The sequence below is a fragment of the Watersipora subatra genome, chromosome 8 (assembly GCF_963576615.1).
Source record: "Watersipora subatra chromosome 8, tzWatSuba1.1, whole genome shotgun sequence".
In the NCBI taxonomy this organism is placed as follows: Eukaryota; Metazoa; Bryozoa; class Gymnolaemata; order Cheilostomatida; family Watersiporidae; genus Watersipora; species Watersipora subatra.
This window is the reverse complement of record NC_088715.1, coordinates 20,730,433-20,758,393: the sequence shown is the minus strand read 5'-3', so window position 1 is coordinate 20,758,393 and position 27,961 is coordinate 20,730,433. Positions and strand designations below refer to the sequence as shown.

At 38.1% G+C, this 27,961-nt stretch overlaps 2 protein-coding genes across 3 annotated transcripts in view; one reads left to right on the top strand and one right to left on the bottom strand.

The window, feature by feature from the left end:
• Positions 1-27,961, bottom strand: part of LOC137401447 (mitochondrial substrate carrier family protein ucpB-like) — a 35,470-nt gene extending 7,509 nt beyond the window's left edge. Inside the window, exons 1-4 of one of the 2 annotated variants that reach the window (XM_068087790.1) lie at positions 27,783-27,961; positions 15,554-15,695; positions 10,530-10,677; positions 1,980-2,119 (exon numbers count right to left, since the gene is read on the bottom strand). In XM_068087790.1, coding sequence (XP_067943891.1) covers positions 1,980-2,119; positions 10,530-10,677; positions 15,554-15,632 — 367 coding nt within the window. In that variant the 5' untranslated portion in view covers positions 15,633-15,695; positions 27,783-27,961. Of the gene's footprint in view, positions 1-1,979; positions 2,120-10,529; positions 10,678-15,553; positions 15,696-27,528; positions 27,570-27,782 lie in introns of those variants that run through there. The other variant, XM_068087791.1, reaches the window with a different exon arrangement.
• On the top strand, positions 2,738-3,958 carry LOC137401448 (uncharacterized). The gene is made up of 3 exons (XM_068087792.1): positions 2,738-3,078; positions 3,488-3,641; positions 3,772-3,958. Exons 1-3 carry the CDS (start codon positions 2,933-2,935, stop codon positions 3,859-3,861), a joined length of 390 nt encoding a protein of 129 aa, XP_067943893.1. The 5' UTR covers positions 2,738-2,932; the 3' UTR covers positions 3,862-3,958.

Here is a 27,961-nt window from a genome sequence, read left to right as displayed (position 1 = left end):
CTTTGATTAAGGCGGGTAACAAACAGCTTTATGACTGGTAGAATGTTAAAGGTTGACTTGCAACAAAATTTACATTATAGGTATTTGATATCATAAGATTCACCATGTCTTACTTTGTTGTGTTGTAGGTGCAAAATATATGGGAATATGATTCCAAGCTCTTAAAAGCTAAAAAAATGAGCAGGTAATCACAGCCACACGAGATCGCCGTAGTTTGGATTCGCTTTCCAGAACGGCTCAAATGTGACGCAGCTGTGAGAGATGGTTTCTGTTTACACTTTCATGCAGCCTTATTCGTCGAAATATTTTCACAAATATACTACACGCATTCAATAAAACCATGTCTATTGTTCTTACGCGTCTGTTTTATCGTCATTGTAATGCTGTCACTTTTAGCACTGATATCTTATAACTTACCTTAACAAATCGTTAAACTTTTTAACCTTAGATCGAAGGAGTACATATCATTGTCTGAGAATCATGACGAGCCTGTTGGTTACCTGTGATAATCGAAAAGCGCTGCAAAAATTATTTGCGAAGTATTGGGTCACGTGATCATATTACGACTTGACGATTGAATAATGCCAAAACAAAACTGTAAAGTAGCGAGCATCTATATTTAATACAGGGACTTCGCTAAAACCCGAAGTGTTTGTCATAAACTAGTGCTATGATATGTTTTATATTGAGCTTTTTATTGGTCTTCCAATACACGTGAGAACATCACGTGACAAGACGATAACCGGAGTAATGACTACGTCAAATAAATAAACAGATTCCGATCTGCGGCAGCTTTTCGTTTTTGAGCTTTTAAGAGCTTTTAATCACATTCCCACATATTTTGCACCTACAACACAGCAGAGTAAGACATGATGAATCTTTTGATACCAAATAACTGTAATGTGAATTTTGTTGCAAGTCAACCTTTAAATCCATCATAAATAATTTTCAATGCATCCAACAAACACGCATCAAAAAACTCAAAATGAAATATAAATATAAAAAGTAACACCTAAGACGAAGTCATGCAAAAATATTTGCATGGCCTAAAACATTCACTATCATTCAAACAAATAGTTTTTAATTGTTTGTTCAATCCAAATAAGTAGATTCAAAATATTTATATTTCATAGAGGTACTACATAGAGCTACTCACAACAAAAATATAAAGCATACTTCATGGCCTAAATAAAAGTGATAGGTTTTTTGTATATTACCGAGTCAGTAGTCGCGCTAACTTTTTTAAACACTTCCTGAAGCGGAAATAAAGCTTGTCAATATAAACCAAGTTGACCCGATGCGCTCTGCATGGCACGATGAAAACGAGAAATCAGATTTGCTGTTATATGGGTCAAACAAGCTCTGAATGGCGAAAAAAGATCAACACAGGCGAGTTTCCAACTACGAAAATCAATCAAGTGGCAAACTTCATTAGGAGAAACAATTACGGCTTTGGGACATGGCTATGCGGTCAACTGGATCATGTCACCCGATCAACTGGTAACTTACGATTAACAGATTGGTTGGCCCCTTCCCCTGGGAGTATTAGCTGCACTATGATTCATAAAAACCAGGACAGCAAAAACATAAAAACATCACATAGTTTGTATTACGTACCACATAAACATATAAAACGTCACATAGTTTGTATTGTGTACTGATGGCCAGATATGGTTTAGCTTATTTGTCCGATGAAGAAAAAATTCTTTTACGACAACTTTCATATTGTCTAGCTAGCATCAGTGACAACTGAGCTTTGACCCACAGCACATCAGACCTCACATTACCTTTCAATGACCTCTGACCCAGATCAATAAAAAGGCTCACACTACATCTCAAAGGCCTTTATCTCACATCACACCTGGCTTCATAGTACATATCACTTCACAATGACCTTTCACCCACATCACACCAAAGCCTAACACTACCTCTCAATGACCAGCAGGAACTGTTACAATGCACTACAGAATATCATCTACCTGATGTTGCCCCTGCAGTTATCTTCTTCCATAAAGGAGTGTGGGAGGGATCCGTGGCTCCCAGCTTTGATTTCAGAGGCTCATAAGCACCTAGTCTAATAGTGCTGTAACTCCCCTCTCGCAACATGGAAGCTCCCCATCTATACAGATGTAAATGAACACTATATCCACCTCAGCCAAAAGAGCTGTGCCTGTAGCAGGCCATAAGATATGTATTTGAAAGCACTAAAATTATCATCTTAGATTTAATGTAGTATGCTTAATAGAATTGATCTCTGAAAATAGAAATCACCTACTGGCACAGTAGCAATGGTTTGGTTAAGCAATAGCTATCTTTTAGAGAATTGATGAAAACTCAGTCATTGATGAAAAAACTTTACAGAATTTGGAGCCTTGGAAATCAATAAGGTATTTGATGGCAATGAGTATTATCATTTTCATGAATTGATGTCGCTCATGGTGATATGTATGTATAACTATTGCGGCAGGCGATAGCTGGGCCCCGGAAGGTTATCGGAAAGAAGGAAGAGGGCACCTCTGAGCTGCTAGGGACTAGGATAGGCCTCACCGAGTTGAGCCAAGGAAAGAGTGAGCCAGCTCTAAAATCGGTGAGAAATACATCTAGTCTGCCGTTAGCATAGCCTGGCCAATAACGACCGAGACTTGTTTGGTCGTTATTGGCCAGGTTTGGTCGTTATTGACCAAACATCTATCACTTGTGTGATAGATGTTTGGTCTCTTCTAATTGTGAAGAGACCAAACATCTATTTGCTTGGCCTCGGGGAAGGACATCAACAGATGTACAGCGAGCCAAATGGACAGCATTTGTGAAGAAACATGTAGCAAATTTTCGATATAAAACCATATCTAGAATTTGCTTCCGGCATTTTACTGAGGAATGCTTCAGCAACTACCACCAATACAGGTACCAACAAGGAGAAGATATCCGGCTCATGTTAAAGAAGCACTCGGATATAATTCCCACACGAAACCTGCACATTAAAGCTGATTCTGCTGCTACCCCAAGGAAGCAGAAGCCAATTACCCTTTTGCCTACAAGAGAGCGCAGAGCAGTGGTGCGAGGCTTACTTGCTGATGCGTAAGTGGTGTAAGATGTGATAATGCACAGTACTAGGAATCTTTGAATTTCACAAGTTATGTTATGAGCTTCCAATTTGAAAATATAAAACAACTCGTGTTTTACGGAAAAAAAATTCTTGTCTATATATTACAGTGTTCCTGCAGTGCCTAGGACAGCAACCTTTTTTTCTCATTCACGATCGAAAATACCAGTTCGTAATCCTCAGCCTGCCGAGTCCTTTGGACCTGGAAAGTCCTCTAAGGTTGACAAAGGGGTACAGCTACGGAAATGTCTTCACCGTCCTAAGTATCGGTCGATTTCAACCCAGACCGATGCTAAACAGTGAGTACAGTTAACTTGTTTCATATGGTTGGACGGGATTCTTTTTTACAATATATATTGATAGTCTATAAACATTTATTCACAGGCCTGATCTTCCAGCCTCACCTCCATCTAAAAGAAAAATGCCAGTAGTCGATGAAGCAAGCTCCATTCCTTCTACATCTAAGCAGTTACAACGTTATTCTCTAATTATGGAGAGTGATACTAGTGATGAGATGCAGGAACGAGAGGAAGATCTGGTAAGTTACAAATACTTTGATAAAATGTCATAGCAATTTTTCCTTTTCTCATGCTTCTTTTACGTTAAAGACTTAGATGAGTTTCCTAAAATGCCATAGCACTTTTCTTCATTTTCTATGCTTCTTTTAGGGTAAAGCCTTGGATGAAGAAGAATGGGTGCCAGATTCAGATAACAGTGAGACGGAAGACGAGGTTTCAGAAGAAAGCTTTGAGGGGTAAGAAATATAGTAACTGCTAGTTCGTATTTGATAATGCGTATTATTTCATCGATTATATGTACTCACTGTCTTTACAACAATATTTATTTTAGCCTGCTTGCAGTAAGTATGTGAGTGCTTCCTGAAGAAGCTAAACATAGGCTTGCCTTGTCATACGCTTGCTGCTTTCTCATGCCTGCCTAACAACGCTATTTTACATTCAAGTGTTTCACTTAATTGCCGCAAATCAAACTGTAGAACTCTGCTAGATATTTTGTAGTTGCTAGCTGCTGTTAAATTTTTTACTATTTATTAACTGTAAAAAATGATTGATTTTTTAAATATTTCTAAATTTTAAATATTTACAATATTTCAATCTTACAATATAAATATTGTAAGGTTTCAATTTTTCTTCCTTATACACTAATGAAGGCTTAATCCAGTGCTTGATTTTATATTACTAAAGTATTGTCTGATCTTCACTAAAAATGTTTTGTTGGCGTTCACAGGGAGCGACCTTGGCAGAAACAGCCAAAATATATTGTGGAGCATAGCCAGCTTCAAAAACTCCTTGAAGTATGCCCTATGTGTGCGGGTCCCAGTGCTGTGGAATTGGTGGATAGATGTGGGGCGTATATTCGCTACATTACTCGTTGCTCCACCTGTAACCACACGAGAACTTGGTCAAACTCTGACAAGGTTTCCAGATTTCCAGTCATCAACATTCTTATTTGTGCCGCCATATGCTTCACAGCATCACTGCCAAAAAAAGTATTTGACTTTTTCTCTGCGATAAACATCGCAATGCCGACATTAAATACTTACCACAGGCATCAAAAGGCATATCTACATGGGGTAAGCTTTATCTTAAATCTAGTTCAAAATTGTATCAACTTTATTGTATTCTATGATGTGAGGTTTACATGTTTTGGGATGCGATTTACAACAGGCTGTTAGAAGTGTGACAGCTGAAATGCTGGAAGAGGTTCATCAAGAGCACAGGGAAAAATCCATCGGAGTGAGTGGCGATGCCTGTTTTCACAGCATTGGACATTCAGGTACCGTATTTGTTGTGTAACTTTTTATGCTTTGCAAACTTGATCTGTGGACCGCATGTTTCAATATTGGGGTCTCCTTGTAGCTACATACAGTTTCTACACTTTGATGGATAACTCTTCCAGCAAGATTGTGGCATGTGAGCTCCTAAAATGTACAGAAACATCATCGTCACCTGCTATGGAACTTGAGGGGCTAAAAAGGTGTCGAGCTTACCTAGAGGAGAAAAATCTACACGTAGCCGAGTTGACGACTGACAGACACTCCTCTGTCATGAAGTACATGTCCACTCAGTGGAGCACCGTTTCTCACACTTTTGACTCATGGCACTTGACCAAAAATTTGAGGAAGCGATTAACAACTCTTGCCAACTCCAAGGTTGCTTACAGAATTCTTCTTGACTGGATACCCGCCGTTATAAATCACATGTACCATGTGATTTCACATACTCAAAGTGGCCAGCTCAGGAAAGAATGGTGGTGCTCCACTGTCAATCACATTTGTGATATACATGTTCACACCTATGAAACTTTTCCAGAGTGCCAACACGAACAAGCAGAAGACGTGTTTGATGAAGAAGGCAACAAGCTTGAGGTTGCCTATCTAGATCGCCAGCTTCATGCCGACCTTATCCAGCTGTTCTCGGATATCATCTTCGATTTTAGCTCAGCTATAAACCGAGCAAGCACCGTCTCTACTAGTGAACTGGAAAGTTTCCACAGCTCTTTAAACCGAAATGCTCCAAAGAGGGAAGGCTTCTCCTTTGCTGGAATGCTCAGCCGAGGACAGCTAACTCTCCTCCATCACAACGAAAACTGCCAAAGACCAGTCATGCTAGATAAGACCAGCAACCCTGTCAAGGTTGTCGCTAGGTCTAAAGCAACCAAGCTCCGTCCCAGTATGCGGTATATAAGATCCAGGCCTACATATGGTAAGTTGCCATTACATTACCACATGCTGCTCAAACTTCTGATGTTTAGGTTTGAAATTTTTTGTTTTTATTCACAACAGATTATCTCAACAAGCTATTCCATCAGCTGAGACTTTCTATTGTGGATGCCGAAGGTATACCGCATGATGTAGAACCTCCAAGTCTAGCGTCAACTGGTCCTAGCTACAGGTCCATTGATGAAGTAGAGGAAGCAGCCAGACAGAGGAAACGAGGAGTGTATGTCAAGCCACATTACCTTTCGTTGGCAGAGTTGGAGCTAGCCAAGCGGAGAGCTATTCGTGGCAAGAAGAAGGCAACTACGTAGAACCCCATGTAGGTAGGTGCTTGGCTGTTTGTTCTGTGATATGTTCCTACTGCATAATTATTGGTGTGATTTAGTCTGTGCATTGCAGGCTGCAGCATGTGTTTGTAATAACATGGCTGGTTCAGGCCAAGGATCTGTATCCCATTTAATTCCTGTGATTTTTCGCTGTTCCTATTGCGACTCTGTTTGTTACATTTCTTTTATTTTGTTATTTGCTGAAGATATACCATGAGATGTACAATCTCTAAGTGGTCCTAGCTACAGATCCATTTATGAAGTAGAGGAAGCAGCCAGACAGGAGTTTGTCAAGCCTCGTTCCCTCCGATGTCTGTCTGTATCCCATTTACTTTCGGTGATCTTTCTCTATTCGTATTGTAACTCTGCTACATTTCTTTTGTTGTTCGCCGTTTGCATTCATTTTCTTTTATTTTGTCGGCTATATATATTATGCCTACAAAATTAGAATATATAAATATATTATAATATGTATAGTATATATAGTATATATATTATGTATATTATAATTATATATTTATATATATTATTTATATCATATAATATTTATAAAAAGATCGACGTAGTGCCGAGCGCTGGGATTTGCCAAGGTAGATGCCAGCCGCGGTACTAAGTTGGACGCCTTCTGATGTGCCTTGTGTGTTTCGTTGAGCCTCAAATATAGTAGGATACCTCAGTCAACGGCTCAAGGCACTGATGGAGGAACCTTAGCAAGATGCAGACAATGACATCGTGCTAAGGCTGAGTAGCCGCATGTTCAAAAAGAACTATTCGAATGTGGTGAAACTAACTGCATCGTGTATTCATCATAATCTAGACATTGTTAGTGTGAATTTGTGGAAATTTTTCTGCTGATCATTTATATGATTAGTTGATAATAGACAAGCAATTGTTTTGTGAGTTGACCAAATTAGTGAACGTAAGACGTAATAAAAAATTTTGTTGAAGTCAATTCACCCGCATTAGAAACTAAAATTTAATTTGACCTGGCAAGGGGTTTCCCTTTTTTCCATTCGCGGGAAAGCAACCTTTCCACTCTGCGATTGATGGTGTGGCTCAGAATGGTTTGGTTATGCAAGGCTTGTACGAGAGTGCATATAACAATGGCTTTGTTCATGGGGAGCCAGCAAGACAAGATTTCATGACCATGGTGATTCTAACTTTGTGCGATGAATAGAGCTTTCCACGAATCTCTCAGTAATAGCTAATCATACTGCTGATTATAATTCATAAGCCAGTCTGCCAGACAATACTTTGGCAGATGTGGCAAGACAATGAAGTGTTTAATTTTTTTTGTCATTTATCTTTTGTTGATGATTATAGCTGCAGGTTCGTTGATGAGGTAGAGGAAGCAGCCAGACAGGAGACGAGAAGTTTGTCAAGCCACATTTTTTCCATTGTCTGTCTGTATTCCTGTGAATTTTCTCTGTTCGTAGTTCAACTCTATTTGCTACATTTATTTTGCTGTTCGCCGTTTGCATTCATTGTCTTTTACTTTTTTATTTTTGTATATATTATACATTGCCTACAAAGTTTAAGTGTATAAATATATTAATTTATATTAAATAGAAATTATATCTTTATAGTATATTTGTAAAATAAAGTATATAAAAATCACTCCACTGCAGTAAATTCAAATTCTGTATGCGCCATATCTGCGTATTCATCCTCATCTTCAGTGCCAGGGTATGCAGCTCGCACCATGTTATACACGCAGGCTGGTAGTGGTCGTCGCTCTCCCCTCCTAAGTCCTGTTGGATATGTCCAGAATACCAGAGATCTATACGCGCATAATCTCCTCTGCCTACACACCATGTTGTAGATGTCGCAGTCTTTCAGATGGTACCAGGCTCTCCGCATCTGGATACTTGGGCACTAACAAAATATCATACTTTTACAGTATCTTGATAACTTACTTGAAGCAGTAAAAATAGCAGCTACAAACCTCATAAGCTTACCATGGTAGTGACAGTAGTTATAATAAGCCACTCTCAATGGACCTGGCTTTATTAGATCTTTTATTTCGTCAGCTTCGGTAACGCATTTGATACCATTTTGCGGAATGGAATGCCACATGTCGTGATTTGTGCAGCATATGTTCATTTCTTTTTTACTCCACGCATGGCAATTCTCACACTTGCACCACTGCTGAACTGGTGGTGCCACGTAAACATCCTGTAATCAATAAAACAAACATAATGATTACACGCATTCATTGATGTCGTTCTAAGGTGTATTTACGGTAAGGTTTCAATTTGGGAGTCAATTAGATTGCTAATCTAAAATCACGATATGAGTAAACGTTTAACAAAAATATAAGTATGTAAAATATATAAATACAAAACCAGCAATTCGAAGCTTTGTTTTTGGTAGTTAATGATGAGCAATGATCAATCGATTTTACCCACTTCCTACAAGTGAAAATAATTTGTAATCATGACTAATTTACCAAAGATTCGAAAAAAAATATTAAAGCTAGGTAAAACGGCAGATGAGCTATGAAACGATGATTGGAGATAGCAAAGAATTATCATTTTATTAATTAGTATATGTATTTATGACTATAAAAATTACATTTACTTAGGTATAGAAGACTCTAAGTTAATTTACCTCCATTCTGTCTTTCTCTACAGCAAAACGCTGCTGACGCCTGTCAGCTTTCACCATAGGCTGCCTGCTCCAATCTTTGACTAAAGGTTGCTCAGATAACTCTGAGTCGCAGTCGCTCGAACATGAAGCCGTTTTAAAACTATAACTTGTATGTAGTAATTGGTGAAAAGCGCTGAACCAGTAACGGTGAGAATTCTCTATCGAATGAGAATCTTCGAGATCACAGACAACCCGTTTTACGAGTGATAACATTTATTACGGCCTATATAAAAATTTCGCGCTCGTGATTGGCTAACGAAGCGACCTCATATTTATCGCTCGTGGTTTCGTTTCAGAAAACAAACTTGTTACGTCACGAAATTGGCACCCGCTGGAACGTGAGCTTTTTAAAAGAGGGCCTCATTCAAACGCATATATCTCTGGACAGGGTTGGTCTACAAAGACAAAAATGGCATCAAATTGTAGCTGATGTTTTAGCCTTTTATGGGTCCTAATTTCATTTTTGGCGCAACTACATCTTTAAGGTAATGACAGAAATTAACAATTCAGAAGTCAACTCTTAACAGTTAACACTGCTGAGCATGAAATGAGATCGTACTCTACTCTACTGTACTCTACTCTACCGTACTCTACTCTACCGTACTCTACTCTACCGTACACTACTCTACCGTACACTACTCTACCGTACACTATTCTACCGTACACTACTCTACCGTACACTACTCTACCGTACACTACTCTATCGTACACTACTCTACCGTACACTACTCTACCGTACACTACTCTACCGTACACTACTCTACCGTACACTACTCTACCGTACACTACTCTACCGTATTCTACGCAGGTGTATACAGCTTTTTTAATTGGTATAATTTTTTGCACAGAATATCATATCTAATTTGTTATTACCAAAGAACATTTCTCCGGAAATGAAAATGTGCAATTTTTAAAGCTGAGCAAGTTTTTCACTGACCAATCATCAATCGTTTGACTGAACGACCAACTGATCAGGTTTTTGGCATCATCTGGCGGATGAATGTATTTAAGGAATAATTTATCTAAGTCAAACAGCTACGAAAATGCAAACATAAAAGGACGAACACCAGAAAACTCAGAGAGTTATGAGACAGTATTCTACACACGTCGACAAAGGTTACTCTAATATGAAACTGCAGAGGATCTCATTCACCGCTTTCCATGCTTCGAATGGGTTCCAAATTTTCTCCCCTCTGAATCATAGAAACGGTCAACTCTAAACGCATTCCACGCTTATTTGCTTTTTGAAATTAGTGCGAAGGCATTCGCTGTGAGAGTACTTCGACATTATAGAAGCGGTCATTACATATGGAATCGAATCGGTAATATTCAGTTAAGCTCACCCCACAGGAAGTAAAAAATTTCAGAAAACTTCAGCATGCAACCACTATGAAAATCTACTGCTACTCACTGGTGTTTCTGCTTGACTATTGCCCTTCTATGAACATTTACGTGCTTGGGATGAGTTGTTCATAGAGGATGACAAAGTAATTACTTTTTAATGCAACTAGTTGACTAAACATGAATTGAAGGTGACCATGAACAAAAAACAAGCCTACAAGTTTTGTTTTGAGGGATACATCGTGAATCTTGAAAAGATCTATAGCGTAACTCCGTATCCTTGAAACGGTAGGATGCGAATTCATCGGCAGCAGGCAACTCTGAACCCATTCAAAGCATGGAAATGCAGCGATTAGTAATGCTGGTGACGTACCCTTTGTAGAGGCCTAGGAAGCCTTCCTCTGCGACGATTCGAGCAGTCCCTCTGAAAAGGCCTTGGTACTTCTTGGCGGCACCACTCTTTGCCGTAAGTTCATTATCCAGCTGGAGACGAGTCTTTATAACATCTATTGGGTTGGTAACTAGAGTGGAATCAGTCACGATCAGAAAAGGACAACGAAGAGCAGCAAAACAACAGTTTTAGTATGCGTATGGCGAATCTTGTTGTTTAGTGAGACTTAGAGCCAGCTGTTCATCTTCAAAAAATTAAAATACAGAGAAGACATGATAATGAATCGATAAAAGATGTAGCTTGATTTATTCTTTATTTCATAAGAGAACCTAAGAGTAATTATTGGTGGTACTTCAATACACTGTCTTAGTATAACCATACATGAGAGAATACATCCAATGGTAGCATGTAAATTACCAGAGTACTATCAAGCCTCAACTTACCTAATTCGTTCCACGAATTGCTTCACATGTTAAACTATCGTGTTGTAGAAAATATGACCATCAAAATACACTGTATTTTGTTTAATTAGTTCAAAGGAATAACCTAACGATCAGTGTCCGAGGTGACTACACACAACATTAAAACAAATGCATGATATAAAGGCTAAATATTAAACTGTAAAAAACTATAACTATAATCAATTCAGAGAGGTCGTGGTGGAAGCCAGCTGGGCTGTCTGCTTGAATGGGTGACATGGCTGATAAACAAACCAGTTTCAGACAGGATAACAAAGGGATCGACCAGGTAAAATGGGGCGGAACTTAGTCTGCCGACAACATAATGACAGACTTCTATCGCAGTCAATAAATATATACACATTTGTATATATCTATACAGTCATACTTCGACTTACGAGGTTAATGCGTTCCGAGACTGAGCTCGTATGTTAATTTACTCGCATGTTGGTGCAATTTATTTATATATAGAACCATTAAATATATATTGATTGGTTTCCATACTCTAAAAATGCAAATACAACACTCAAAACAATATATTGTAACAGAAAGAACATGTTGGTTATTGCCCTAATTTACCAAATGCTTTCAAAAAGCACAATTAAAAAATAATGCAAGGAAATGTGATTAATTAAAATGTAAAATTAAATACATACAATAGCAGCTAACGCTAGCATTTGCCAGAGAGGGAGATATAAGTTATCCTTCATTACAACAGTTGACTTTGATAAATTTGAATTTTATCAATGTCTTAAAAGACAAACGTAGAAGCAAACCTAAAGGCAAACTTTCATTTTTAACTTAACGTAATTAAAATTTCTTCGGCGTGCGTAGTTTGAAGTTTCTCGCTGGTTAGCTAATTTTTTCCTTTGTTTCGCTTTCACGACCAGCCGGCCATTTGAAGATATTCCTATCTAAAGACGTTTGCCTTTGTCGCCCTTTCAACATGTTGCCATTAGGACGAACGCAGGTGTCGTCACAAAGGTTAATGCACGGCCACTAGCCAACTTGGCCGAATGTCTATTTTTATAGTTTTTCATATAGCATCGTTTCAGTTACGCTGTCACCGGCCAATTGTTTATCCAATGCCTGAGCAGTCTCTCCATCAGCGGTCGTGAAGATCGCTGCGCCGTTTAGAAACTATGGCCAGTCCTTTTGCGAACTAGATGCCCTGAATATAATCCTTCGATTTGATAATTGTGGATGTATTTCTGTCAAATTGCTGAGCTAGCTCAATCACGCATACACATTTTGCATATTTTTCAATAATTTTCCGTTTAATATCAACTGTTATCGTTCGCTTTTTCTTTGCATTATCTTTCATTTTACTGGCAAACTTTCGGTCAACGCAGAGTACTTTTAATTCACATAATTCTGCACTGAAAAACGCACAAAAAACACTGTACAAAAGTATAACTTGAACAGTTGAAAACTACAGAGTGATGCTGTTCTCATAAAACATCTCCGGCAAACTTGGCAACTGACTCACGTGCTCGTATCTCAAACATGGCTCGTATGTTAGTGCTAAAACTTGTTTAAAAGCTGGCTCGTATCTCAAGTTTCTCATACGTTGGAGCACTCGTAAGTTGAAGTATTACTGTATATATATTTGTCAAAGTATGTCGTGTATATGTCGGTTTTCCGGCTATAGATCTTAAAATCTTGAAACAAATACGTATTCCGTTCCGAAGAGGAATCGATCCCGGACCAAGCCGTTCGCAATTCTTACGCCTAGACCACTGGACTATAGAAGTTGAATTGCTAGCCCGCCGATATAAGGCATTATAACAGAGCAATGCCCTTAGATATATATATATATAGGTATATATATCTATGGCAATACCTAACTGCTTTACGTGTGACGCGGGTCATAGCGTAACGTCACGAGAAGCTGTTCGCTCACATTATTAAAGAATAGAGAAAGCATAATATTATTATGCTTTATTAGTTATCTTGAGGTGTTGACTGATGTTCTAAAAAAAGAATCAAGGAGATTGACCCCCTAGAAGCTGAGATATAGACGGCCAAACACAGGTCTACCTAATAAAGAATCAGAGGAAAACCCTTCGAAAATCCCGAAAACTATGACGTATAAAATCGACTTAATGGTCAGGTGTCGGAGTTGCGCACCCTTACCGCCGTTACTTATAATGATTGTTTTGGCTACGAGATGTGAAACGCTTCTCGCGATAGTAAATAATTTACATACTAGCTCTGGTTTCTCAGGAAAATCATCCAAACATTGTGTGGTAAAGGCATTTGCCCACAACCCCTCGCCATGATTTTTTAAAGCAGAAGAGCAGATTTTGACTATTGTGCTTCAAATTTTAACTCGATCTCCACGGATATGCTCCGAAGATCATCTGTTCAACGAACGGCGCGTGTATAGTCTATACGCGATATCCGCGATTGCAGTTTGTTTAGAATACGAAATAGGAATGGGACTTTTTGTTGCTTCATCATTTTTCTACTGTGTATCTACTGCAGCATTCAGTTGATTTTCATGATTATCGTCACTATTAACAGACTGAAAGTTCACTACAGCCATAATCTTAAAAAGACTAACTTGACCGTGCTGCTCTTGCTATAAGAAAAGAAAACGATAACTTTTGCTTTGATTTTGCTATTGATCCATTATCTTATCTATGATTATTTTTTATGATTTATATAATATTCATAATGCATATTATACAAAATAATAATATAACTGCGTATAGAATAAATGATGTAACTAATATAATTTGTAGAAAATTCCAAATGATAACCGATATTGATGATTGATTTAATTGATTCTATTTATTAGCTGTAGTTAAAAAATCTGAACAACGCTAAAGATGAGTCTGAATAGGGAAGCTAAGTAGGAGAACAACAAAACTGAGCTGAACTAGCAAGATAGCGAAATGTTGCGAAATAATAGATGCGTGTAATTATTTTATGCTAAAACTAATCTACACGTCAGAGGGACTGGTTCGGAATTCTAGGAGCGATGATTGTTAGGCCCAATTTGATTGTTCTATACTTCCAGGGATTAAACCAATTAGAACGCCGTGATTGTTATAGGAGAGCGCATTAGTTGGCTTAATTGACCAATGACACACAAGTCGATTTCATACGTCATATATTGATGATTACCAAAACACTTTTGTTTTTTGGTAGACCTGTGTTTGGCTGGCTATATCTCAGCTTCTGGTTGGTCAATCTCCTTGATTCTTTTTTTAGAACATCAGTCAACACCTCAAGATGAATAATAAAGCATAATAATATTATGCTTTCTCTATTCTTTAAACTGCCTTATAGCAAAACTCTCCTCCCTACTTCTTATTGTTTATAAGACAAAAAGCTTTTCTCATGACATGTAGTTTGAAAGTTAGAATGGCAAATGTTGTAATATGTTAAATACAAATCAATTTTCTGTCCAAATACTCTTCTATTACACGGGCAACGCCGGGTGGCACAGCTAGTATATATATATATATACAATAAAGTATAGGCTAAAAGTCAGCATATAGTGCTCGATACTAAAGTAGAGCTTAATATAAATTTGGTAAGAAATATATTAAAATTTGACGAAGCATAAAAATTACAGACGGTTTCATATTACACAAATAGGTGTGTAACACTCATAAGATAAAATGCTTAGTGAGGACTATACATGAAATTCTGCATTAGCTGGTAAACCGAAATAAAAGCTCAGGTATTAAAAGCTAGATAGATGGGATCTATTATGTAACGCTGTTTCGTAAAAGATGTTTCTTAGAATGTCTACACAAAGATATTAGTTCACTATGTTTGTTTAGAGTTGCCTTCTCAGGTCTGTAAAGGATGAAATATTTTTCCAAAGTACATAATTTGCAATTTCCGCTGTTTTCAGAGTAAGGCTTGGCGTGTGATAAAATCTGCCAGGTTATCTGGTAGTCAGTGTTGCTTTTTTGAGGTCCCATATGTACTCGGTAAAGTACCCTTAGCTCGGTAAAGTGGCGTTTAGAAATGTCCTTGAATGTCGATCTCGCATAACATGAACTTTTGTTAGTAACGACCATATAAAGCTTAAAGGTGAAATTACACAAAACTTTTGTGGATTTTATTAATAGATATTGGTATTTTTTATCATTAGTGATTGTTTTTGATATTTGAGGTGATCTGACTGCCAAGATGGTTTAAGATTTAAATCGAAAAAACTTGATATCGGTTAAAATGCTCAGAAGCAAAATACGTGCGAAACCACATCACTAGTTATCGTTGCTATAGTTGATATCGGCCAATAACATTGCATCATTACGCGTCTTTATTCTGTGGGTCTCTTTGCAGCTATAAACATTATAACACTTTCACTTGATCTGAGTATGTTAACCGCGATCAAATTTTGTCAATGTTGATCATTCAACATCCTGGCAGTCAGATTACTTCAAAAACAATCACAAATGATAGACAAATACCAAAACTTTCTGACAAAATCTAAACTTTGTGCATGTTTATCATTAAAGGATCTATCTATAGCAAAGGACTGTCACTGTTGTGCTTCAAATACAAAAGAGCTGCAAAGTTTACCTGTAGCGCCAGACATGTTGGAGCAACCGGCAAGAGCAAAGAGTAGCGGGTTAAAGGATGAAGTGCTTGAACTAGGCATGTTTCTTAGCACCAAGATCGGACCTGAAGATCGGACCGACAGCTCAACTGTTCCTTGTTACAACTAAAAGTACACAATAAGGCAACATGAGAAATATGTTTAAACACAATCAATAGTATGTACATGAACGATGTGAAACTTCCACAGGCAGCTTTGAGGCAAGTTTATTATGACTTATAAATTTATTTTCACCTAAAATAGTAACTGATGGACAATCAAATTAAAGTTCATCGCAAAGAGGTCATCTAGTGAACCTAATGAGGTCACTGTGTGATAGCAATTCGCTGAGTAAACACCTGAGGAAAGCAGCATGCAACTAGTTTAGTTATCGAAAAGCATAGAGAACATTTACAAAAAATAACTCCCTGGAATAAAAGCATTAAATTTAATGTTTTATTATCATCGTAGATTTAATGTAGTATGTTCAATATAATTCATCTATGAAGATAGAAATCACTTATTAGCAGAGCGGCATGGTTTGGTTGAGTAACTGGTGTCGTTCAGAGACTTGTTGAAAACTCGGGTCGTTGAAAAAACCTTTCAAAAGAAAAGATTTTTTTAACGACCCGAGTTTTTAGCAAGTATTGTTTATGAAGGATTTCCAAAACTCCACATAACATTATGTGGAGTTTTGGAAATCCTTTATTTATTTGATACCATTGGGCATTATTATTTTTATGATCTAATGCTGCTCAGAGTGGTCATTATAAATAATGTGTAATATCTTGTTAAGCCTCAGTGCCAATGAATGCTGTTAATATATGATTCAATTGATGATTGAATGTTTTGATTACTAATGCTGCTCAGAGTATTCATTGCTTCAGTCTTGGCAATTATTGGTTATGTCAACTATATTTAGTGTCAACTATATCTTTTAGTGTTTTACCACGCTTTTTGGGCTTTCTGCTAGCAACCACTTCAATCAATCAATAAGATCTTCTAGCAAGGATTAAGCTCTTGCCATGCTACTTCAACAACCATTCCACTCTTAGCGTTCTTTGGAGAATGGCTGTTTGAGCAATTATCAATTAGCGGTTTTAAAAATTTAAACAAATGATTAAAACTAGCTTAAATTAAAAGCTAAGTACTTATTTTATTTTTAACAAAGAAATGAAGTGAGATTGAGCATTGCCAAAGTCAACACTATCTGTGTTTCAACAACTCTAAATTTGGTAATAACAGTATGCATGTACAATAAATTGGTAGCTTGCATATTTATCTATTTAAACGGTTTCGTAGCACAACAAAAACTATTGACAGAAAGAATACAAATAAGCTGCATAAACCATTTTTAAACAAAGAAAAGAAAGGCAATATTGTCATAACAAAAGTAATTGTTATAACCAAAGGTATATGAAATAAACATACTTCCACTAGCTTAGCCAATTCTTCTTGCAATATTCCAAGAAGTTTCATTGAGATTTCTATCAGTAAAATTAATATCTACAGATATTCCATCGAATATATCGTGCAGGCCTCAATAAAATGGTTAAAATGAAATGAATAATTGAAATCAAAATAACCAATTATTACTCATAGGAATTATTTATAAAAAGAATAGTGAGATTTATCACAAACAGTTCACATCATCAAGTTTTATATGACAGATGGTTCCATGGAAGACACTATCATGATATGCGCTACATTTAGCAGAGACATTCATTGGCATGGAAGCTTGTCAGGTACGAGTAGTGGTGCTGCTTTGGTCCAAAAAATTAAAAAGTCTCAAAAATTTGTGTGATAAAGCTCCTGGAGATCCAGAATGTAAATCACTGATAATTTTATGTAGCAAGGCTATACGCATGTTTTTCCAAGATCTTTTGAGGTTGCCAGGCCTGAAGTCCTTCACCTTAAATCTTAGCATCCGGCTTGCTTTCTTAACTTTTTTATCCATGTGATATGGCTAAAACAAATCACTAAAAATGCATACACCTAAATATCAAGAAAATGCTTCAAATTGAAGTTTGCTCCCATTTAAAAAATTGGTGACATATCGCGACATGTCTATGGCGTGACATAGCTATGTTAAAAACTTCCAATGGGCCTAATCTTTGCCATCCCCAGTCCCTTAGCAATGTAGGCTGTTGGGGCCTTAATGCAAAGAACTTCCTTATGCGATAACCTCCTACGCACTATGCCAAGAGAAGCACACTAGATTGAGGTGATAATCAGTTCTTGCGATCATGTCTGGAAGTAGCCGGTACATGTAATCGAATCGTCTCCAATCTCCTCAGGTGGATTTATGGCAAATAAATTGATGCCTCTTTTTCATGGATTATTACTTCCAATGAACGTTTCCAATTATTACTTTCTAATCTGCTTGTGGATGGATATATGACTTTTTTCCTTCCACTTCAAGACTTTATGCTACTGACATCCAAGTTTGCTCCCGTTTCCTTACAACACTGGGTCAGATTGCAATGCACAAATCATAATGGTAATTTCTTTAAAAATTGTTACCATATCTTTGAAGATAAAAAAATAAAAAAGGCTAAATAACCCTGCAAAAATACTTCGCTAAAGGAAGAGGCCAAGCCTCCTACATTCTCCACTCGTTTTGGCCACGACTATTTACCTTATATTAAAACAGATCAGCTTAACTACTATTTATGGCCTCGTAATATATGAGAGCTGCATATTGAAATTCAGCAGATATTTAAAACGATTTCAGCTGTGATAGTCTGGTTGCCACACACCGTTATTGTGTCAGAAGGTAACAGAGATTGGGGTCTATGGTAGCATATCGATTTTAACATCTTTTTGGCCTAGTAATTAGTAATTCAGTGCTCTCCAGCTCATTTAGTTGATAAGCTTGTAAAAATTAGCTATAAAAAGGTGAGTAGAATTGCAAAAACATTTTTTCTTAAACCATGAGCAATTCACTAAATCAGCCAATCATGTCTGTAGATTTAAATCTGGGTCATTTTTAATATGGTGGGTATTTGTTTGTATGGATAGCAGTTACATATTTGATCTATTCTCGGTATCGCTCAGTTAGCGGCTGTCGTTAATAGTAGTAGTAACAGTAAATAATTTATATCTCTACCTAAAATGATTCTAACCGATAGTTATACAGCACTTTAACCAACATTTCTCGGTATATAATACGACAGAAGATGACCAAACACATGTATGTTTGCTGTAATAGGTAGAACCAACAACTTATGAGCTACTAAAGAATCTATTTGGTTCAGAAAACATCGCTACTAAATCATATGATGAACTAACAGGCACATTCACAAGCCATTTCAAAGATATCACTCATGTTCAGGCTGCTCGATATACATTTTATCAATGCAAAATGAAACCAGCACAAACCTACGCAGACTGGGCCGCTGAACTTTTGGGTTGGCTCGTGATTGCCACTTTACATGCAAGAGTGGCAGCTGTAAGCAAAGTTACATTGATGAAATGATACGTGACATGATAATCAAAGAAACTGTGCATCCAGATGTTTGACGACAATGTCTTCTTGAACCTGACCCTACGCTAGAAGATGTTCTTAAGAAAGCCTCAATGTATGTGAGAACCACAGAAACTGAGAAAATATTTCAGGTGAGCCTAATGAGGTTCCTCTAGCTTCTGTAAACGAGATGACAGGCGAGTATCAGCAGAAGCGAATCTAACACAAAGGTCAAGGACAACCGATTCAAAACAAACAGCAAGTCATGTCCAGACTGCTATGTAAAACATAATAAAAAACTATGTTCTAAAAGAGACCTTGTATGCAGAAACTGCCAACACCCTTGGCACATAAGCTCCATCTGCCAAACTGAAAAACAAGTAGATCTTCCCACAGAGCAACCACCGACCAATGCTGTGAGTGAGTCTGTGTTTAGTGTGTTTGAGCGAGTTGGTAAGCAGATTTGGATAGAAACAGAAGTCAATGGCCGGACAATTAGATTTCATTGGTACACGGGTGCTACATGCTCCATGGTTGGCCTAGAAGGTTACAGACAATTTGGTTCACTTCCACTCACTGCTGTGCCTACACACTTGACAGGCTATGGAAACCACCAACTTCCAGTTAAAGATGTCCGCACAGTTAATGTGAAGGTAGGGAAACAACATAAAACTGATCTTCGGTTACTTGTTGTTGACACCAATAATAGCATCAATCTTTTTGGACTAGATTGGAGTGACACATTTGACTTATCTGAACAGGGTTTAGCAGCACTAAATCAAGATCATCACATGCGAGCTGTTACCGACCAATCGCTAGGACACAGAAGAGTTTCTGAGCTTTCCACTAAATATCCTGACGTTTTCAAGGATGGATTAGGCTTGTGCACTACAACCAAAAAAACGTATTCACCTAAGGCCTTATGCAAAACCTGCATTCTTAAAGCTTACAGTATACTTTTTTCTCGTCGAGAAGCTGTAAAGCAAGAATTAGAACGCTTAGTTACGATTGATGTCTTGAAACATATCGACTAGTGACTATGCAGCGCCTATAGTTGTGGCATCTAAGCCCAACGGCAAAGTACGCATATGTGGCGACTTCAAAGCCCTAAACCAACAGATATCAGTGGACCAGCGTTTTTTGCCGAAGCTGGATGAACTTCTTGAAAAACTCACTGGAGGTTAACATTTATCAAAGATCGACTCGGCAGATGCATACCATCAGCTTGAACTTGGTGGTAGTGCGGAGAAGCTGTGTGTCATAAATATACCCATAGGTCTATTTCAATACAATAGAATGTGTTGTGTTGCTTCTAGTCCGGCACAATTCCAGCGCTGCTTGGATGCTATGATTGATGGCCAGCCAGACGTTGCAGCATATCTTGATGCTCTAATTGCAACAGACGAAAATGAGGCAGTTCATTTGGCTAATCTTGAGAAGCTGCTTACACGCCTTCATGAGTAAGGTTTCCGCATTAGCCCCGATAAGTATGATTTTTTCAAAGATTTTGTTGAGTATTTGGGTTGTCATTGACAAAAATGGCAAGCGCCCCTCGGAGCCTGCAATCAAACAATTGCCTTGCCCTACTAATTTACAAGAACTGCAGGCATTTTTTGGTAAAATAAACTACTATGGGAGGTTCATAGCTAACTTACATGAAAAGGCTGCTCCACTCTATGAGTGGCTACACAGAGACACTAAGTTCATGTGGGGGCCTGAACATGACATAGCGTTTCACACACTTGAGCAAGACATTGTCGATGCTACACAGCTTACTCATTACGATGACAGCAAACCTCTGATTCTTGCCACCGATGCTTCTCAATATGGAATCAGTGCTGTACTTCTGCAAGTAAAAGATGGAGTAGAGAGGCCTTTGTGCCATGCCTTTAAAACCCTAAGCATTCATCAAAGGAAGTACTCACAGATTGAAAAAGAGGCCGTAACTATAATATATGGGATAACAAAGTACCGCCAATTTCTCTATGGATGCAAGTTCACACTTGTGACTGATCATCAGCCTCTTTTAGCCATTTTCTCTTCAGACAAGAATATCCCAGTGCTGACAGAACAACGTCTACATCCTTGGGCTTTTACTCTCATGGCATACCAGTATAACATTGGCTATAAGCCAACAAAACAACATAGTAATGCTGATGGGTTGTCAAGGCTTCCTATTGGTCCAGATCACGCTTTTGACAAGATAGAACTACAGGATAGTGTGGAGGTATCTCATGTTGTAAGACAGGAATTAGAATCTTGCCTGATGGATATTGCAAAAATTTAAGCAGAAACCGCTACAGATGCCAAGCTGCAAGAGGTCATTCAATTGGTGGCCACCAGCACCTGGCCTTGTAAACTCCATAAAAATCAGGAAAGGATGCGCCCATTCTGGAGTGTACATGATTCATTGTTTGTTGACAATGTCATTTTACTACTACAACGTGACGAGGTAACCGGAGCGGTAGTTCCTAGTATATTAGTCAGCAGGACACGAGACTTGCTATATACCTATCATTGGGAGTTGTAAAAATGAAGGAACTATCTCATCGTTATGTTTGGTGGCCAACAGTCAATGTGGATTGAGACAACAGGACAGGCATGTGCACCATGTCAAATGTCTGCTAATGATCCAGCTCATCAATACAGCGTGTGGCCAGAAACTAAAAAACCATGGCAGCTCATCCATCTAAACTATACTGGCCTATTCAAAGGAAAAATGTGGCTGGTTTGTGTTGACTTACATTCACGGTATCCATATGTCACTATGCTTGAGGTCGGCAAGACAACTTCTCTAGATACAATTGCAGTTTTACCTCACTTCAGTTTTACCCCTGGTAGGTCTTCACTAACGAAGGCCTACCACAGACTATCATAACAGATAATGGACTCAAATCATTGCCCAAGAGTTCCAGAACTTCTGAACAGCACATGGGATCAAGCATTTGACTTCTCCACCATTTCATCCAGCATCTAATGGTGAAGCAGAACGGTTTGTTTAGTCTTTCAAGAGAAGCTGAGACAAGAATTGCACTGGAGGAGAGGAAATAAAGACTGCACTACAGTTGTTCTTTGCCACCTATCGCTGCTTACCTCACCCAAGTTTAAATTGTAAGTCTCCAGCTGAAATCTTACAGGTAAGACAGCCTCGTAATCTGCTTTCTCGCAAGCCAAAACAGAAGCAGTCGTTTACTTCAACTCCAGACAAATCGTGCAGATATTTCACTCAAGGAACATTGGTTTATGCTAGAATTACAGTGGACAACCGAAATGGTTAGCAGGGAATATTGTTGGGAAATTGGGTGTTATGCTATCTGCAGTAAAAACTGACCGAGATATCTGGAAGCGTCACACTAACCAATTACAAATTAGAATAAATACACCTGATGTTGTATCTTCACCAACTCCGATTCAATCAGACAATCTATCAACTAGAAATTCCCCTGTCATACAGCTCACGACCAAAGTAATAATGGAAAAAAAGAAAGGGTACTGCTGGTTGTTAAAAAAGTAGTTACAAAAGGTCAGAATTCTTTAGTTAGATGTTGGTTGTATGGTTAACTGTGGGGGCTGTAACAAGGTTATAAAAGGCTTGTCGGTAGAATGTAGTTTTTGCAAACAATGGTTTGATATGAAATGTTCAGGAGCTGATGAGACTACCACAAATTTTCTTACATCACCTGATGGGAAGAAAAGTTCAGGCCACTGGTATTGCAGGTCGTGTGAAAATAGTTCTAAGAAAATGTTTGAACTGATATCAGTGGTTGACAGCAGAGTCACTGCTATAGCAAACAGAGTGGATGAGGTAGGGAAGGCTGTCAAATGTCTCACTGCAAATCTGGAATATTTTGTTTCTAATAGACCAGAGTTTCACGGTAGCGATGGTATGCAGGCAACCAAACTTACTAATTAAACTTCCTATAAACAATGTTGTTATGGTTTCTGACATTGCAAATGAGCTGAAAGAAAGAGAGAGGCGCTCCATGAATGTAGTGTTCAGTGGAACGGATAATAAAGATGTTTATCAGTTTATTGAAAAGGTCAATCTCAAGACTCCAACTAAAATAACCACTCCGACAAAACGACAACTTTTTATTGTAACAATGATAAATGAAAGTGAAAGATGGGCTCTGATTGGAAAAGCTAGGAGAATAAGTGGTTCTAATCACGAACTGAAAAATGTTTTTGTCAATCCTGACCTTACCAAGTCAGAGTGTGAGGTTCAGTTTAAAGTTAGACAGGTGGTGAGAGAACGAAGAGGTAAAGGGGAAAAAGTCAAAATCAGTAAGGGAAGAGTGGTTGAGATAATGAATAACATAAACAAAATGGGGAGCCATCAGAAAAAAAAGTTAGGGGAATTGATGATATTAGCATGCATGTTCTGTACACAAATATTTGTTCACTCTGCAACAAGGTTCATTTTCTAGAATGGGAGCTCCAACTGTCACCAAATACCTTTGCAATTTGCCCAACTGAAACCCATTTGGGATCAGATACTCATACTGGCGAGCTAGAAATTAAAAACTTTCAGTTGCATAAAAATTATAGAAATCAACATGGATCTATACATGGACAACAGTTGCTGCATATATTCGTAATGACTATCATTCAGATATTATTCCACTTCAGTCTTCTTCTTAATCCTTGTTGATAAAATTATCTTTGTCAAACATATTCTCTATATTTTTGTTCATAGTATACAGACCACCAAGCAATCAAGATCCAATGCTTATTCCATCACTTCTTTCTGAAGTTGATGGTGTGGTTAGAAATCAAACTCTTTTGATTAGTGGTGACTTTAACATGCCAACTATTGATTGGGTAGATTTTGTTGCAGATGGAGACTATAATATCAATAATCCTTTTCTATCAAAAATAGCTGAGCTCTCCTATGAACAACATGTCTTCCAAACTACCTATAATAAAGGGAATACGTTGGATCTAGTGTTTGCTATTAAGTCTTTTGTTCAGGATGTGATTATCTCTACCCCTATATATAGTGACAACAGTTTGATAAATATTAAGCTTGATCTCACACAACAAAATCAAGAGGTTTTCAGGGAAACTCAAGTATTTTCCTACAAGGCTGATCTTGTAAAAGGCTTTGAGGTCTTTGCTGAGCATGAGACAAATACACTTAGTTGTATTAAAACTGGTGAGTCCATCAACAAGATTTGCAATATAGTTTGTACAGGTATGCAGGCATTAAAACAAACATGTGTGCCAGTTAGAACAAGAAAAACTACACAACACCCACCATGGTTTACAAAACGCTTGTCAAATGCTATAAAAAAACAGAAACTTTGCTATCGATTAATGAAAACTCATGAAACTAACTATAATGTTACAAGGTACAGCAACACATGGAAATATAACAAAAGGCGCGTGTTGCAAGCTAAAAAGACATCTATCTAAAACCCTTTATAAACCGTTCCTGTCAGGGGATTAGCAAAGCGTTTTACAGACACCTTAAAAAAGCAAAGAGCCACAGTTGTGATGTTATACCCAACCTAACTCTAAATGGATCTACATCAAAGCCTTCAACAGAAAAAAACTAATATGCTTAACTGCTTTTCTCAGTGTTTGTTGTTGACGACGATAAACCTTTGCCAACCGACTGAGAAATATGATTTGAAAATTCTGGTTTTGAAATAAAAAATGAAGGTGTTCTGAAAGTTCTCAATGACATAAAAGTTGCTAAATCATGTGGTCCAGACAACCTAATCGGCATACTTCTAAAGTTTTTTTCTGATTGTATTGTTCACACATTAAATGAAATATTTAAGTACTCTCTGGCCTCGAGCTCTTTTCCAGGTATATGGAAGCTTGCCAAGGTGAAACAAATTTTTAAAAAGAGCGATAGAAAGCAATCAAACAATTACAGGCCTGTCTCATTGACTTGTATTACTTGCAAGCTACTGGAACACATAATAGCTTCCAACATTCATGAACAACCTAGTATGCACAACCTAGTAACTGTTAAACAGCTATCTGGAGAGAGATCGCTCAAGGAGGAGACTCCAGAATGTCTACTAATCCATTCCTGCCGATCAGTAACCCATTCTTGGACACAGCTAATCCATTTGCTGATACTGCGGAGAAACAGCCAAAGCAGGTCATGCACTCTGATACATCAGTACACATCGATGGGGCAACCTTCATTGACGATATGTACCAGAAGTATGTGTTGGAACTGTAGGACAGGCAGGCTGCCAGCAATCACATATCGTCTCCAGCAAAAGATAAATTAGCTGGGCGTCAACCAGTGCGACCACCAAGAGATCTTCCTAAAGTTACCCAAATAGACAGTTTGAACAGTGTTAGCTGCGGGACTGCAGAAAACTACACTGACTGCAATGAGACAAACCTAGCTGATGTGCTACGTTTAATTTCACTAGAAATGGCTAAACAGGCCAAGCTGATGAAATATCAGTCTGCCAGAATTGCTGCTCTGGAGCAAAAGAGACAAAGCGATAACAAAACCAATGAAAAATCTTGAAGAGGGAAACGCTGTTTCAGATGTGGAGACTACTCACATCTAATAAGGAGTTGTACGGTACCAAAGAAAAGGTCACAGCCATCCATAAGCTCTAATCAAGAAAAACTACAAAGGTTCGCTCCTAAGATTATGAGTAAATTGGTTGAACCTGTGCCCTATACCGGTTAGAACAAATCGGAAAACCATGCAAAAGAACAAGAACAAGGGTGAGCCATGCGGACAGGACTGCCACTACCTCAATGCTCGATGTTCAAGGAATGGAGGAGCAGCTGCATGGCGGTTCAGATAAACAGCTTCAACTTGCATCAGCAAAGAATGTTGGGGCTAAACAAGAGCAATGCCAGTCACGTCTCAGGCATTGCAAAAGACATCCACGAAATCATGCTGGGCATAACTCTTACGGCAACAGTAGTCTTTACACAGGAAAGGTACAGCATTGTGGAGCAACCAGTAACTCTCGCAAGGATTGGACTGCTAGCACAGCTGGTAGCAGCAGATTGTATTCGAGTAGCAAAGCTACTCATGCACCTGCAACAGCCTATCAGCTGCATGCTAAAAAATATGCAAAGCAACATCATGACTACAAAAACACACCGGAATCTTGCCTTGATGAAGTTATCCAAGAAAAGAATGAAATTCAACGCCGCTACGTGAAGTTGCTTCTCAAATATGATACCCTTAAAGGTTGACTTGCAACAAAATTCACATTACAGTTATTTGGTATCAAAAGATTCACCATGTCTTACTCTGTTGCGTTGTAAGTGCCAAATATGAGAAAATGTGATTACAAGCTCTTGAAAGCTCAAAAACGAAAAGCCGCCATAGATTGGAATCTCTTTATTTCGATGACGTAGCCACGAAATTTGGTTATCGTCTTGTCACGTATGTTCTCACGTGAATTAAAAAGCCAATACAAAGCTCAATATAAAACTTACCGTAGCACTAGTTTATGACAAACACTTCGGGTTTTACCAAAGACCCCGTATCAAATATAGATGCTCGCTACTTTACAGTTTTGTTTCGGCCTGGTCTAATTGGCAAGTCGTAATTTGATCATGTGACCCAATACTTTGCAAATAATTTTTGCAGCACTTTTCGATTATCACAGGTGACCAACAGGCTCGTCATGATTATCAGACAATGATATGCCCTTTTTCGAGGTAAGGTTAAAAAGTTAAATGAATTTTTACGGTAAGTTATAAGATATCAGTGCTAAAAGTGACAGCATTACAATGGCGATAAAACAGACGCGTAAGAACAATAGACATGGTTTTATTGAATGCGTGGAGTATATTTGTGAAAATATTTCGACGAATAAGGTTGCATGAAAGTGTAAACAGAAACCATCTCTCACAAATGCGTCACATTTTGAGCCGTTCTGGAAAGAGAATCCAAACTACGGTGGGCTCGCGTGGCTGCGATTAATTGTTCATTTTTGAGCTTTTAAGAGCTTGTAATCACATTTCCACATATTTGGCACTTACAACACAACAGAGTAAGACATGGTGAATCTTATGATACCAAATAACTGTAATGTGAATCTTGTTGCAAGTCAACCTTGAAGTATCACTCCGGCCAAAAGAACACTCTAAGTTCTGCTACTTAAATCTATAATTGCCTTATCGACGCTGGTAAGCCAATATTTAAATACTGGCACCGCATCTAGGGGTGGAGTATGTTATGTATTTGCTAAACTCAGCTATTTCTAATAGCCACATGCATTAAGCTATCCTGGCATTAGAGTAGTAATATGCAAGCCAGCTTTCATGGAAAGCCAATGGAACACTGTATACAAGAACATACAAGCAAGTGTAGAACAGGATGGGTAAGAATAAGTAACGAAGGAAGATACACTAGTGAGACAGAAGAACAAAGAGCTCGAGATATTGTATACAAGCAACACAACTATACATATGGATATTTGTGGATTATTTGAACATTAACTCATCTCTGTGCAGCTTTAGCTTGCGTAATAAAGAGCCATACTCACTCACCAGTCATTGTTTGCAACAATTATAGTTGTGCATGAGAGCTAATACACATTCGGTATAAGACAACTTGTAACCAGAACCCACTTGCAAGTGGATAGTCAGCGCTGACTTCCACAAGAGTATTACCGTTGGGATAAGAAAGGTAAGGGACGCCCCGGTCTACCCATTAAATCTACAACCCATTATACCACATGGCCCTGTTTCCTTAGTAAAAAAGTCACACAAAAATGCCTGGGCAACCAGGCTATAATTTCTACCTCCTCGGAGGGTCTTTCGCAGAAATCTTTAAAATGAGCTAGTACGTATTCGTAAATCGTGAACGTCACACGTGATTTACGAAATATTTTTGTGCAAGTTATTATTGTAAACTAATCTTAATTTCATGTTTAGTGATGCAAACGTGTTAATAGAAAAGTTGGCGAGTAACAAGAGCGGT